This window comes from Hevea brasiliensis, chromosome 3 (genome assembly GCF_030052815.1).
Source record: "Hevea brasiliensis isolate MT/VB/25A 57/8 chromosome 3, ASM3005281v1, whole genome shotgun sequence".
NCBI classification, from domain to species: domain Eukaryota; kingdom Viridiplantae; phylum Streptophyta; class Magnoliopsida; order Malpighiales; family Euphorbiaceae; genus Hevea; species Hevea brasiliensis.
In genome coordinates, this window is record NC_079495.1 from 29912775 (window position 1) to 29928530 (window position 15756).

General features: G+C 33.4%; 1 protein-coding gene across 1 annotated transcript in view; it reads right to left on the reverse strand.

Annotated features, from left to right (window-relative positions):
* Nucleotides 1–15756, reverse strand: part of LOC110664043 (ferredoxin-dependent glutamate synthase, chloroplastic) — a 56873-nt gene that overhangs the window by 29275 nt on the left and 11842 nt on the right. Inside the window, exons 7-9 of the mRNA XM_058143976.1 lie at nucleotides 13664–13760; nucleotides 6467–6559; nucleotides 5540–5685 (exon numbers count right to left, since the gene is read on the reverse strand). Of these exons, the coding sequence (XP_057999959.1) occupies nucleotides 5540–5685; nucleotides 6467–6559; nucleotides 13664–13760 (336 nt within the window). The remainder of the gene's footprint in view (nucleotides 1–5539; nucleotides 5686–6466; nucleotides 6560–13663; nucleotides 13761–15756) is intronic.

Genomic DNA, 15756 nt, shown 5'->3' on the forward strand with positions numbered 1-15756 from the left:
CCCCCATCTCCTTGAAGGACTGAGCAGAGATATTTAAAGTGATTACTTTGGGACAGTACCACTCCATCCAAACTAACTCCTTCCCTATCACCAGTTTGGCCTTCACTGAACTTGCAATACATATATTCTATCTTCGTTCTACTTAACTTAAAGCCCTTTGACTCTAGAGTACTTCTCCAAAGCTCTAGCTTTCTATTGACTCCTCGCGTCTCATCTATCAGAAAATATCATCCGCAAACATCATGCACCAAGAAATACTCTCTTGTATATGTTTTGTCAATTCATCTAAAACTAATATAAAAATATAAGGGCTTATAGCTGATCCTTGGTGTAATCCAACTGAGATCGGAAAATCTCGTGTCCCCTCCCACTGTCCGCACAATAATAGTTGCTCCTTCATACATATCTTTCAACACTTGTATGTACCTAATAGACTCTCTTTTGTTCAAACACTTTTCATAAGACATCTTTTGGAACACTGTCATAAGCCTTCTCCAAATCAATAAAAACCATGTATAGATCTTTCTTCACATCTCTATATTTCTCCATCAAGCTTCTAATGAGAAAGATCGCTTCCATAGTTGAAAAACCGGGCATGAAGCCAAATTGATTGAGAGAGATAGCAGTATCACAACGTAGTCGATGCTCCACAACTCTCTACCACAACTTCATAGTATGGTTCATGAGTTTAATTCCCCTATAGTTTGAGCAACTCTGTATGTCTCCCTTATTTTTAAAAATATGTACTAAAATACTCCTCCTCCATTCATCAAGTATTTTCTTTGAGTTTAGAATCTTATTAAATAATTTAGTAGTAGTAGTAGTAGTAGTAGTGGTGGTAGTAGTAGTAGTAGTAGTAGTAGTAGTAGTAGTAGTAGTAGTAGAGAGAAAGGAAAAAGGAACCAACCAACAAGCTTTATACCATCAATAGTAGTAAAGAGAAAGGAAAAAGGAACCAACCAACAAGCTTTATACCATCAATAACAAAATGTTTTAAACGCAAATCAGATCAAAAATGTTAGAAATAATGCTATCCAAAAAAAATGCTAGAAATAATTAACATCCATTATCTTTCAAAAGTATAGTTATATCCTATCTAACACAAATTGTATTTATGATTCTGATCATTAGGGAGTGCAAGTGTGTATGCTAGGCATATGTAAATATAGGAATAAAGAAAGAAAGAAGAATACAACTTCAACTATGAGGTATCCTCCTAACTCACAGAAAACATAATACAAAAATGTGTAAAAATATAAATAAATAAATAAATAAAATCCACAAAAAGTACTACCATCCAATAATACTACATATCTCATCAAAGATTCCATAAAAGCCCCTAAGCTAAACCCACAAAAGAGAACCACTCATAGTTATTAAAGGCTCGAGGCGCACCAAGGTACCAAGGGTCCTAGGGCCTAGGGCTGAGGCACAAGCCTAAGTGAGTGAGGTGAAAAAAAAAAAAAAAATTGAGAGAACTTAAAATAACATAAAGTTAAACATAACAACTAGCATTCAAGTAGTAATAAGTTTGCAATCCAAATAAAATAAAAATAAATTATTCATAGCCATAGTTTAAGACATATATATATATATATATATATATATATGTATATATAGTACTTGACTAGACTTTTAATGTCTCAATATGAAAGCCAAGGCGCTAACATTTATATAAATAAACTTGACTTTCATTTAATATCCCAAAAAGAAAGTCAAGTAAATATTCTTCAAGATCAAAATGAAAGTTTCAAAATAAAATGCAGTTAAAAATTTAATTTAATAATATCTTATTAATCATAACTTAAAATAACTTAAATTGAATTTTATAAACTCATTAAGAATAACTAGTTACATTTATTTTTAACTTATTTAAAATAGGATTTAAAAAAATGCAAATGCAAAAGAGCACTAAAAAAACTCTAAAATAGATTTGAACACGTTAACCATTAGCCCATTTTAAGCACCATCCACTAGCCACATTGGAGTTACACAATCAATACACAAACATAGCCACATTTATCATTGAGAGCAAAAGCAGCCAGAGCTAGCCAAATACGTCTATTTACGTCTTCTTTTCTTCCTCTTCTTCCCTATTTTTTTAAGTGATTATCTTTGATGGGTAGGCTGCTGCTGCTGCTGTTTCTTCTCCGCCTCTTTTTTGTTTTTCTTTTGGTCTTTTCCTTCCCCCACCTCACCCAGGCGCATGTTGCGCCTCGCTACTTCTTGGTGAGGTTGGCCGTCTTTTGGTGCCTAAGGCGATCTCCTTTGAGCCCGCTGCGCCTTGCACCTTAGGCGCGCCTATGACAACTATGGCACTGCCTTGTACAAAATAAAATCAAAATCAAAATCTGGTTCCAAAAAATGCTTGGAATCTAGATTCCAAACACTCCACAATGTCGCTGGAAAAAAAAAAAGACTCTTAGTTTTTCTACCAACAAATTCTCTTTATCTTAACCTAGAAAATGTCTTATAAGTACCTAGACATACTCAATTCTCATCAAAAAGTCTAAAATGGCAATTCCTAATAGCTTAAGCGATCTTATAATGCAAACAAATGAGAATAATACCCATTATACTTATAATGAATTACATATCTCTGAAGATAAAGCATTATTAAATCAAAATTTCTACCAACCATTAATATCCACCTTTTAGAAAATTGCATACCCAAGCTTTTCAAATTTTATTGAGAAAAATGATCAGTCATGGGATGGGCAAATCAAAAATAAATGGCTTAATGCTCAATATTGCCCCCATACTTATTGGGCAATGTCCAATTTAACCTACTTTCAAGTTTTCGGCTAAATTTTCACACAAGTTTCATTTTAAGCTTATATAGGGCCACTTTCTAACAGACCTGAAAAGTATGAATCCCACAAGTAAGCAGAGCACGTGAGCTAATTTTAAATAAATAAAAAATTGTTGATATAATTTAACAATATAAAAAAAATTAAAAAAAAGAAACTCCACACATAGAGCACTTTCTCCATTTCAATGCCATCTCCTCTACTTCACAAAACTAGTTGCCAAACTAAAACAAATCCAATTATTATAACTACAGGAACTTAATAAAAAAGGAGAAAAAAAAACCACTAATCTCATAGGAAGAATTTGCATTCATTTTTACGGGTGATGCTCGCTATTCTACAATAGCAGCAAGTCTAGACATGAGACATGCTTGGTTGCGTCGCAGGGAAGCCATTTTGAGAATTTTAAGCTTGGGTTTGATCTTGATCTGCTAGATTCTTCTCCTTCGAGTGGAACTGAGCTCCACTAGATTCCTCCTTTTGTAGCCAGATTCATTTAATCTCTAGTAGCCTCTTCTCCTTAAATAGCCTCTGAGCTTAGTGTACGAGTTGACAAAAACACCTTCCCTAATTTTGGATACAAAGGAAGAAAGTAACAGATTTCTCCTTAAATAGCCTCTGAGCTTAGTGTACGAGTTGACAAAAACACCTTCCCTAATTTTGGATACAAAGGAAGAAAGTAACAGAGGTAGGTGGATGAGAATTGATAAATTTGATATTTATAAGAGCAATATGGATCTGGAGATGCATATACTATAATGGAGGGGCTAGGGTTTTCCCTTTAATTTTTTACTCTTTCTACTTTTTTATTAGTTTCCATAAGCTCACCATTTTCACAAACATTTGCCGGATTTATTTGAGCTTAGAACAAAAATTTGTGTGCAAATTTTCCAAAAACTTAAAAATAGGTTAAATTGGACATTTGCAATAATTACAAGAGCAAAATTGAGCATTAAACCAAACACAGAAACACATGGCTTTCTAAGAAAAATTACTAGAAAAATAACAAAACCAAATCCTCCTTTCCACCCAAGAAAACAATTAAAAAGAATTCAACAAAGAAAGCGACAAGGAGAATTGTCATTTCCTTGTCATAGTTCCTAGAAAAGATACAAATTTATAGCAAAAAAAAAAAAAAATAGGAGCACCACACAAAGTTTAGTGATGTAAAACCACAAAGAACACTAAAAAGGGAAAGAGAAACTATTCTCAATTTTCTATTAATTCTCAAAATTCAATTATCAATCATAAAGCTCTCTAATAAAATACCCAAATTGCATAGGTATTTATAGTATAATATTAATCCTATTACTACAAGGATTAGAAATCCCAAAATAAGAAAATATTAACCAATTTAACTAGGAATATAAAACCACCATTAATTATGAAATTATTAAACCTAATAGAACTCTTCAAATATTCCTAAATAATTAAATTTCCTAAACAATAGAAAACTTAACTTCTTAATTTTACAATGAAAGATTAAATCAAAATAATTCTTAAACTAGTCTTTCTTGAATACATCATTTAGGAATATCAAAAGAAGAAAATACTAATCCAACCTAACTAAGAATATAAAACCAACACTAACTAAGGAAATACTAAGCCTAATAAAACCTTTTAAATATTCCTATATAATTAAATTTCCTAAACAATAGAAAACTAAACTTCCTATTTTTAAAAATAAAAAATTAAATCAAAATAATTCCTAAATCTAATCTTCCTTGACTGCATCACATAGATTATGTAAAGATGGGTAAAGAGAAAAGAAAAAGAATCTTAAACACACCAAACCATCTCCTAGAAAAGAAGATGTGACCCCATTCTCCACCACATACTATAATTGCCCAACATGAAAATAGAAACGCAAGAGTATAGTGGTAATCTTTTCTAGATAATTATATTATTTCAATTGTGAACCAACCACACTACCACAGTAATGTGAAACGTAGGACCTTTGTTCTTGGGAATCTAATAACCAACAATCACATTCCTAGGGCAGTAATTCAAAGAGGTAAAATTCTGCAAGCCAAATTCTACTAAAGTACTATTCTTTCACTAAAGATGTTTCCTACACATAAGCATAGACCACAGATTTTGGAAGCAACAAATATATTAAAGGAACTTTAGAGCTTGGTAATAGATAAATTTTATGAAGTTAAAGGTTGCCATTCTTTCATATGCTCTCTCTATTGCACATACACCTGCTCCCTTTCAACAACATTTCCATGATATATATTGGTATTAAAACTATAACAATAGGAACTTGTCTAAAAACCAAATAATACTCTTACCACTCAATAAACTAAAAATTTGTCTTCCTCTTTAACGGAAAAAATAGAAATAGGCATAGGACTAATGCTGATATTAGGAACAAGGGCCTTATCAATTATTTGCGATCTAGTTACGGACAAAGTATGTAATAAGTACATTAGTAGTGAGCAAATTGAGAAATTTTATATGGTCTTTTGTAGCAAAACAACATTTTTATTTCATCAGTCTTCCAACAGAACTTTTTACAAATATTTGCAGAACCATTTTGGAAATCCCTAACGAAACAATAATATAAAGTCTCCCAATCACGTAATCTAACTGATAACAATCACACAAAATGAAATGATGCTACAGTTTCTCAATTAGCCCTTTAGGTTCCAAATCAATATAACTTCCAGCAAACAATACTACCATAATTGTTGTATCTCACGAGCAAATGAAACAGATATACTTACTGCTGGCGTCGTAAAATTGCTTCATTGTCCATTATTGTTGCGGAGAGGAAGTTTTCAGGCTTTAACGATCGTAGGTTCTCACCGACCCATTTCCCATATGGATGTGATAAAGCTACCCGCTTTTTAACTTCAGTATTCTCATAAACCTGCAAATTGATTCCTTAAGAAATCAATTTAAGAACACAAACCTAAAATCTTTATACCATGGCAATATCTTTGAAGGAAAAAGATAACAAGAAAAATCTGTGACCTTGTGAATTTTCATTTGAAATGTTGAAGACTCAACTATATAGAATCCAACCAGATTTGCCCCAAACAAATAATGGAAGTTTCAACCTTTATCAAATAATGACCACTAAGCATAATTTAGAGAAAACCCATACTGCCACCAATCACGCCAACGGGGGGCATGGTTATCAAATAGCACAATCCAGAGTTTCTTATAGATTGGAGAAGAACACCAATGTGGCAGCGAGCAGGTGAGGAACTTATCAAATAGCACAATCCAGACATCAAATATCATTTGATGTTTTCTGGTAGTTCTCTTCCTATAAATGACAAGTAATTTGTTCGCATTGAGATAGAATGTGAAAGGATATTCTATCTCACTCTGTCACCCTATCTCATGTACACTGACCTAAAATGAAGCATGATTACACTATCCAATGTATATTGAAATAAAATGAAGCATTATTACACTCTTCAAAATAAAAATTAACGCAATCAACTCAGATTTATTTTTTTGTTCAAAACAAACACATATGAAAACAATAGGCAATAATAAGACAGCATGTACATCAGAGACTAATGAAATACAAATTCATTAACAATTGTAATAAAGAACACTAAGAACCGTCACAATTACTTCCAATGCAATTTACCTCATAAGGCTATCAATAAAAATTAAAAAAAAAAATGTTACACAACCTGACCACCAGGCAAATCCACAGCTATCATCATTCCTGGACCTAGGCGGCCCTTCATTGTTATTTTTGATTCATCCATTGGTAGAACACCAACCTGGACCAAAAAGATTATGGTTATCACCTCAGGTACAAGGACTGCAATATGAAGGTAACAGTATTTAGGGATATAACAAGTTGAGGTAAGTATTAAGGTGTTCAAGCTTGGTTCATTTAAATTGAAGTAATAGAGCTCAAACTGAGCTTAAATCAAGTTTTGACTTTATTGTCCATGCTTATTTAATTTAAAATTATCAAGTTCAATACTCTAATCAAACCTATAACAAAATTTTATGTATTTTAAAATATTTTATGCACTATATATTATGCTAAACTAATATGAAAAATAGTACTTTCTAAGTCCACAAGACCTCCAAATAGAGGAAAGAAGCACCCTTTTTTACATTATGTTTATGGCTAATGTGTTTTGTTATGGAAAGTCAATCACTATATTATTTCTCTGTATATTCTGTATTCCTATTTAGGATTTCTTATTTAGGATTTCTTCCTAATTAGTAGAACACAATTATAGGAATCAATTGTATATATATACCCATGTACAGATTAATTGAAATTAAGGAGAATCATCTCTTTCTACATGGTATCAGAGCAAGTCATCTATCTAGGGTGACTATTTGTTCTCATCACCCAGCTCAGGAGAGACATTGGCCGCCGACCGGCCGTTTCAACTCCTATCAACATCGCTGACATTGCCTCAACCCCCTCATTCCACCACTGTGTGCTGTTGCCAGATCCAGTACACCATTAAAAGACTTCTGAGGTTTGGCTCTCAGATCTTACTTCGGTATTTGCTTGATTTTTGATTTTGGGTTATTTTGCTGCTGTAAGCACTTTGCATTAGCGTTTCGGTTAGTTTTCTTTATCTCAACAAATGGCAGACAATAAGAATGTTATTTCTGATGTAGTTTCGGTGATGACTAAGATCACGGAACACAAACTTAATGGTTCGAATTACCTGGAGTGGAATAAGACTGTTAGGGTCTATTTGCGTAGCATTGATAAGGATGATCACCTTACTAAAAATCCACCTATTGATGATACACGACAAACTTGGCTAAGGGAGAATGCTTGGTTGTTTTTACAGCTTTGAAACTCGATTCACAGTGAGGTGATTAGTTAAATTAATCACTGTGAATTTATTATGGAATTGATGGATTACTTAGATTTTCTGTATTCTGGTAAAGAGAATATCTCCCGTATTTATGATATTTGTAATGTATTCTACCGTGCTGAGAAAGAGGATAAGTCTCTCACGGCTTATTTTATGGATTTTAAACGGGTATATAAGGAACTTAATGTATTGTTGCCTTTTAGTCCTGATGTGAAAGTTCAGCAGGCCCAACGGGAGCAACTGACTGTTATGAGTTTTCTTGCAGGCCTTCTTTCAGAGTATAAGACTGCTAAATCTCATATTCTCTCCAATTCTGAGATTTTCTCTTTGCATGAAACGTTCATACGGGTCTTTCGTACAGAGAGTACCCAATCTTCACAGCCTGCTAGTAGTGCTCTTATTAGCTGTAATCCAAATGGACAACAGGGTAATAGAAGAGGAAGTAGAGGAGGAATTACAGGCAACAGAAGTAATCAGCGTAATGGAGAGACTAGTTCTAATAAGGACTCAAGATAAGTCATTTGTTATTATTGCCATGAGCCTGGCCATACAAAATATAATTGTCCGCAACTTCAGAGGAAAAATCAGCGATCACAGATGGCAAATATGGCAACAGAGAATTCTACAGTATCTTCCTCTGAGAAAACTATTTTGGTATCTGCAGAGGATTTTGCACAGTTTTCCCAGTATCAGGCATCTCTAAAGCCTACCAGTTCCCCTGTCACTGCGATCGCTGAGTCAGGTAAATCCACTACATGCCTTGTATCTTTCTCATCCAAATGGGTTATTGATTCTAGTGCGACAGATCACATGACAGGTAATTCTAGTCTTCTATCTGCTTTTCAATCTAATCTCACTTCCTCTACTATTACTTTAGCTGATGGTTCTACTTCTTGTGTCATGGGTTCTAGAACTGCGAACCCGACTTCGTCAATTTCTTTGTCATCTGTTTTGTTTTTACTAAAATTCTCTTTTAATCTACTTTCTGTTAGTAAACTTACTCGTACCTTAAATTGTTTTATTTCTTTTTTTCCTGACCATTGTTTGTTTTAGAATCTTACGACGAAGCAGATTATTGGTAGAGGACGTGAGTCAGGTGGTCTCTATATTCTGAAAAATCACGTACCGCGATCCCTTGTTTGCTCTAGTACCTTGACACCTCTTGAAGCTCATTGTAGATTGGGCCATCCTTCTTTGTCTACCATGAAGAAGTTGTGTCCTCAGTTTCAGTCTTTATCAGTACTAGAATATGAGTCGTGTCAGTTTGCAAAACATCATCGTTTGCCTTCTGTGTCTAGAGTCAATAAACGGGCTTCATCCCCTTTTGAGTTAGTTCATTCTGATGTTTGGGGTCCTTGTTCAGTTACTTCTAAAACTGGATTTCGTTATTTTGTTACTTTTGTTGATGATTACTCTCGTGTTACTTGGCTATATTTAATGAAGAATCGTTCTGAGTTGTTTTCTATCTTTTGTGCCTTTTGTAATGAAATCAAAACTCAATTTAATATTTCTGTGCACATATTAAGAAGTGACAATTCCAAAGAATACTTTTCAGCACAATTTTAGTCTTATATGACACAAAATGGCATTCTTCATCAGTCTTCTTGTGTGGATACCCCATCCCAAAATGGCGTGGCCGAAAGAAAAAATCGACATCTTCTTGAGATAACTCGTGCTCTTCTTTTTCAGATGAAAGTTCCTAAACACTTTTGGGCGGATGCAGTTTATAGGGCATGTTTTTTTATCAATCGTATGCCGTCTTCTGTCCTTAATGGGAATATTCCTTATACTGCTTTGTTTCCTACAAAATCTTTGCTCCCTATTGAACCCTGTATTTTTGTTGTATCAGTTTTGTGCGTGATGTTCGTCCACAGGTTACTAAATTGGATCCAAAGTCTCTCAAATGTGTCTTCCTTGGGTATTCCCGGCTCCAAAAAGGGTATCATTATTTCTCTCCTACTCTTAATCGTTATCTTGTTTCTGCAGATGTCATATTTTTTTAATCCACTCCATTTTTTCCTCAATCATCTGTGTATAAGAGTCAGGGGAAGGAGGATGATCTCTTAATATATATTGTCCAATCAATGTCTAGTCCTCTCCCACAGCCTGTTCCTTCTTTCTCTAGACCTACTCGACCTCCCGTTGTTCCTGTTTATTCTAGGAGATTAGAGATTCCTGACTCAGATTCTCTACCAGCTACTTCGTTGGGAGATCTTGTACCTCATACTGATCATGATTCTGATCTAAACTTACCCATTGCTCTTCGTAAAGGTAAACGTTCATGTACTTACTCTATCTCTTCTTTTGTTTTTTATAATCAATTGTCTTCTTGTTCTCGGTGTTTTGTTACTTCTTCAGACTCTGTTCCTATCCCCAATACTGTTATTAAGGCACTGTCTCACCCTGACTGGTGTGCTGCTATGAAAGAGGAAATAGAGGCTTTAAATGCTAATGATACATGGGAACTATTGCCTTTGCCCACTGGTAAGAAAGCTATTAGTTGCAAATTGGTATTTACAGTAAAGGTAAATCTGATGGTTCTGTGGCTAGGTTAAAAGCATGCCTTGTAGCAAAAGGATATGCTCAGACATATGGGGTTGATTACTCTGACACTTTTACTCCTGTAGCTAAACTTACTTCTATTTGCTTGTTTATCTCTTTAGCAGCTACATATAATTGGCTCCTGCACCAATTGGATATCAAGAATATTTTCCTTCATGGTGATCTTCAAGAGGAGGTGTATATGAAGCAATCACCTAGGTTTGTTGCTCAGGGGAAGTTGGGTAAAGTTTGTAGGCTTCGGAAGTCTCTTTATGGCTTGAACAAAGTCCTAGAGCCTGGTTTGGGAGATTCAGTGAAGCAGTACAGGAATTTGGTATGCAAAAGAGTAAGTGTGATCACTCAGTATTTTATAGGCAATCTGAGGCTGGTTTAATTCTCCTGGCAGTCTATGTGGATAACATTGTCATCACTGGGAATGACTCTGCAGGTATTTCATCTCTTAAAATCTTTCTCCAAACCCAGTTTCATACCAAAGACTTGGGATTGTTAAAGTATTTCTTGGATATTGAAGTTCTGAGAAGTAAGAAGGGTATTTTCTTGTCTCAAAGAAAATATGTCCTCGATCTATTGATAGAGACAGGAAAATTAGGTGTTAAGCCTTGTAGTGCACCAATGACTCCAAATTTACAACTGTTAGCAGGGAATAGTGAGTTGTTTGAAGATCCACAGAGATACAGAAGATTTGTAGGAAAATTAAACTACCTTACAGTCACTCGTCCTGACATTGCTTATGCCGTTAGTGTGGTAAGTCAGTTTATGTCTTCCCCAAATGTTGCTCATTGGAAAGTCTTGGGACAAATCTTGTATTATCTGAAGGGCGCTCCAGGAAGAGGTTTGTTATATGGTAATCATGAGCATTTGAATGTTGAATGTTTTTCAGATGCCGACTGGGCTAGATCTAAGGTTAACAGAAGGTCAACTACTAGATATTGCGTTTTTGTTGAAGGAAATTTGATATCTTGGAGAAGCAAGAAGCAGAGTTTAGTTTCTCGATCTAGTGCTAAATCCGAATACAAAGCCATGGCACAATCGGTATGTGAGGTAATGTGGATACTTCAATTACTAGATGAGATAGGTTTTAAGACTTCTTTGCCTACGAAATTGTGATGTAATAATCAAGCTGCTCTCCATATTGCTTCTAATCAGGTGTTTCATGAGCGGACCAAACATATTGAGATTGATTGTCACTTTGTTCGTGAAAAGATTCAACAACAGATCATCTCAACAGGACATATCAAAACTGGAGAGCAGTTAGGAGATATTTTCACAAAAGCTCTAAATGGAGCTAGAATTGACTACATTTGTAACAAGTTGGGCATGATTAACATCTATGCTCCAACTTGAGGGGAAGTATTATGGAAAGTCAATCACTATATTATTTCTCTGTATATTCTGTATTCTGTATTCCTATTTAGAATTTCTTATTTAGGATTTCTTCCTAATTTGTAGAACACAATTATAGGAATCAATTGTATATATATACCCATGTACAGATTAATTGAAATTAAGGAGAATCATCTCTTCCTATATGTTTTAAACTTTCATATCTTTCTCAAATTTTCATTTCCTTGCTCATGTACCTAAATTCCAAAATAAATGTCTTACATGATAATAATTTATTTTAGGGCAAATGTCAAAAAAAAAAAATCTTGAACTTTTCAAATTTTTTTATCTTGCCCTATCCTTTCAATTATATCAATTTTAGCCTAAACTATAATATTGATAAAAATTATATCCAATTCAGTAGATTAGAATTAAAATATACATATAAAACCTACAAAACTACCTTAATAAGTAAAAAAAAAATGTATGATTTACATTCATTTCCAATAGTAAATACTAATAGTGACATTATTTTTTAAAATTCTTTCCTTCATAGAAAATAATCCTTTTTTATCAAAAACTATGAAAAATTAAAATATTTATTTTTGCAAGGAATAAATAAAGCAAAAAATATTTTATGTTTACTAGCATTACAAATAAATAAAACATATAATTTATTATTCTGATTAATATAGTTGCAAAGGGTTTATCTGTACATTTTTGTTTCCTCTTGCTAAAATGGATAATATGTTACTAATATTATAATTTAGGTTATAATCGATCAAAAATAAAAAGAATATGAAATATTTCAAAGAAAGTGCTAAGTTTAGGATTTTTAGGTTATTGGGCCTTTATTTATTTATATGACCCATTGTTTTCAACATCTAACAACATAATATAACTTAATGGCAACATTCTATTAAATACATTATTTTTAGTTTAAATTTGTTTATGTATAAGTTTTAAACAACTAAACAAAAACAAATGAGTATGTTCATGAAAATAATCGAGCCAAGTTTAACTTCATTTGTATTCATTCATTTAGCAATTGAGCTCAAATTTTTTGTTCAAATTTGTTCATTTAACTCATTAAAACAGCATAAACTTTTACCGAGCTTGTTTACAAGCTATTCACCAATTGTTCAAGTACGATGACACACCTAACAGGTTTAAGCAAATGATGAGAGAGAATGGTGATAGGAAGTTTCTTTTATGCATATCAAATAGACAAATAAATAATATTGCAATATAAATTATAAGGTATTTCTTCCACAATATCAGGGAGGGAGCACAAAGTCAAATGGATTCTTCCTTTGTAAGTTCCTGCAGAATTATTTCAATGTAAGTATGTAACAGCGTCCTAGTTAAGGAACTTAAAAAAGGAGAACCAATTCCTAAATCTGAATTAAAATTCAAACAGAGCCCACTCCATTCCCTCAAGATTTGTAACTGTAAGCATTAACCCATATCAATCAGAGCTATGTGTTAAGTTATATTACTTTAAACCATCTTATGCACAGATTAGAAGGCAGTTATAGAAAGCACGTTTCAAAAGCTGTAACAGAACCAAATGCATGTACGGATTCCTCAAATTCAGATGTTAACTCAGGGTGTGGTGGACAGCATATTATTCAATATATTTGATAAATTACGAAAAATCCAATGCATGATTCGCTTCAATACTGATTTTAGATGTGTAGATACAGTTTCCATTAAAAAATAAAACATAATAAACATTGGTTTTATTGATATATAGATACTGGTTTTATAAAAAGATCAGGCACCATAAAATTGATTTTATTGATATATAACCAGTGACAAAAACCTATGCTGAATTAGGCCTGATAAAACAAATTAAAGAAAAAATGATCCAAACCTTTGTTGGGCTTCCAGTAAACCAAATTCAAGGCAGATCCGAGCATCAAAATGAGCCAATTTTATAAATATCAGTCATAAATAAAAATTCAAGCAATGTTAGAACAAATAATGCAAAACAAAATAATCACAGACCTTTAAGAAACCAAGGCACAAGTCAAGATGAATCAAAAAGCATCAAGAGGGCCAATTCCACTATAGCTTGGAATCAGTTTCCTTGAAATTAATAAATCACAAGTAATTCCAGGTCAAAAAAGATGTAGAACACACCTCAGATGCAACATAAACAAAATTGTCTACTGTCCGCCAATACCTAGCAGGACGAAGTCCATTACGATCAAGACAAGCACCAATTGTTTTTCCATCACTGTGCCATTTAGATAGAATAGCAACAATTAGAAAGGAGAATTACACGTGAGAAAAACAAATATATAACTAAATAACAGAACTCTTTAAAACAGATTAATCCTCTAGGTCATTACACACAAGCAAACAGAACCCTTTAATAGCTTGTAAGTATGTGTATTGTTATGTAAATCTGCATTCTGAAAATACAAATGTATAAATCTTTAATGTACCACAAGGAAAAATGCAATAATATTTCTTCCAGACTTGGTTTTACATACCATTTTTTTCCATGTGTAAAATTCTACTCAAGCAAGAATATATATGTACACACACATATCGGGACAAACAAATATATCAACCTAATTTTGCTTAATGCATGAAATCAGCCACACTTGACACTTGATATTGAGATGATCCCAAATTTGAATATGCTGCAACTTGTGATCAAAGGACTGCATGTTGAGTTCATGGCTCATCTTTCAGATAAGATACTGCATGCTAAGAGCTCCAGGCAAACAGGGTATGTGTAAGGCTCTTACTTTCGATAGTCCGCACATTCTATTGTTCCGGTGACCAATGTCTATCCGGACAGCCAGAATGTCTGGAACTATATTTAAACTAGAGTGAGGAGTCATAAATAACTCAAATAATAATAAAAAAAATTAAAGAAAATTTTAAGCAATGAAAAGCACTAGGATTAAACGAGCCGGAGCTCTAGCAATGGGTGACCTAACGAGAAGCGACTGTAAAGACAGTTATCAACCCTAGACCTGTGGAAAACCCTGTGAAATAATTTTTGGGACTCCAGTGAAAAGTTATCAAGCCTTAGATAACAATAGAGTGCCAGGAAAAGTGCTAAGGAAATTTTGTAAATCGGTACAGACAATTTTAGCTCATTAAGCAAAACGAAGGACATTTTGGTCATTTCACCTTCAGAGATGATTTTTGACCAACTTATCCATTTAAGTAAGTGAATTATATGACATAAAATATAAATAAATATTGATGAAAAATTAATTAAAAAATGAATTGAGAAAAGAAGAAAACAAAATGAAACTTAATCCTAATTATTACATAAGCATGACATAAAATGATGTCATTAAAAACTTATTAGCCAATCTCAATTAAACAAGCCTCACTTTAAAAGCCACAAATGAGATAAATCAAATTAAAAATTCCATCTTCTTCTTCCTCTCCATGGTGGCCGAACCACTCTCTCCCTTCCCTCCATTGTTCTTCTTTCTTCCACCTTGCATCACCTTGATTTCTCCCATAAAACCACTTGATTCCTTCATAAAAACTATTTGCACCTTGAATAACCTCTAGGCAGCAAAAAGAAGGAGAACTTAAGAAGTTGTTACGAGCTTGGAAGAGTGATCAACATAAGGTTAGTGCTAACTCTTACCTCTCTCTCTTTATTCTATGTTAGGAAGTTAAATTGAATGAAAAATTTTTGAGAAATTGAACAAAACACTTATGTAGGAGTATGCATGAATTTCGGCAACCATGAAAGGGGTTTAGGGTTTGATAATTTTTTATGGAATTAAGTAGTTTACTAATATTGATGATGAGTGTATATGATAAATAAGTTGATTGGTATGTGTTGGATGTAATTGTGATTATTGAAGTTAGGGTTTTGACCTCAATTTGGGAATTTTGTGTTGTGACTTGAAATTGATGATGTTGAGGATTATTTTTTACTATTTGAAGTGCTATGAATGTGAATTGAAGTTTGGAAGTTGGGTGGAATTGAAAATTGGGAGTGTTGTTTCATTGCAGGATTTCTGGACTTATGAGTCCAGTAAGGTTAGACAGCCATAAGTAGAGTTAGGTTGCTCCAATTGGTGTGAAACCAATTGGAGATGAAACCTAAGACAATTTGCCAAATTTTTCATAAAGAATTCATGTCCAGAAACCAAACCCAAAATGACCAAAAATTGGCCTGAATCCGGGTAGCCATATGCTGGACCTAGAAAAGTGACCATATAAATAGTAAATGTTCAAATAGCCATAAC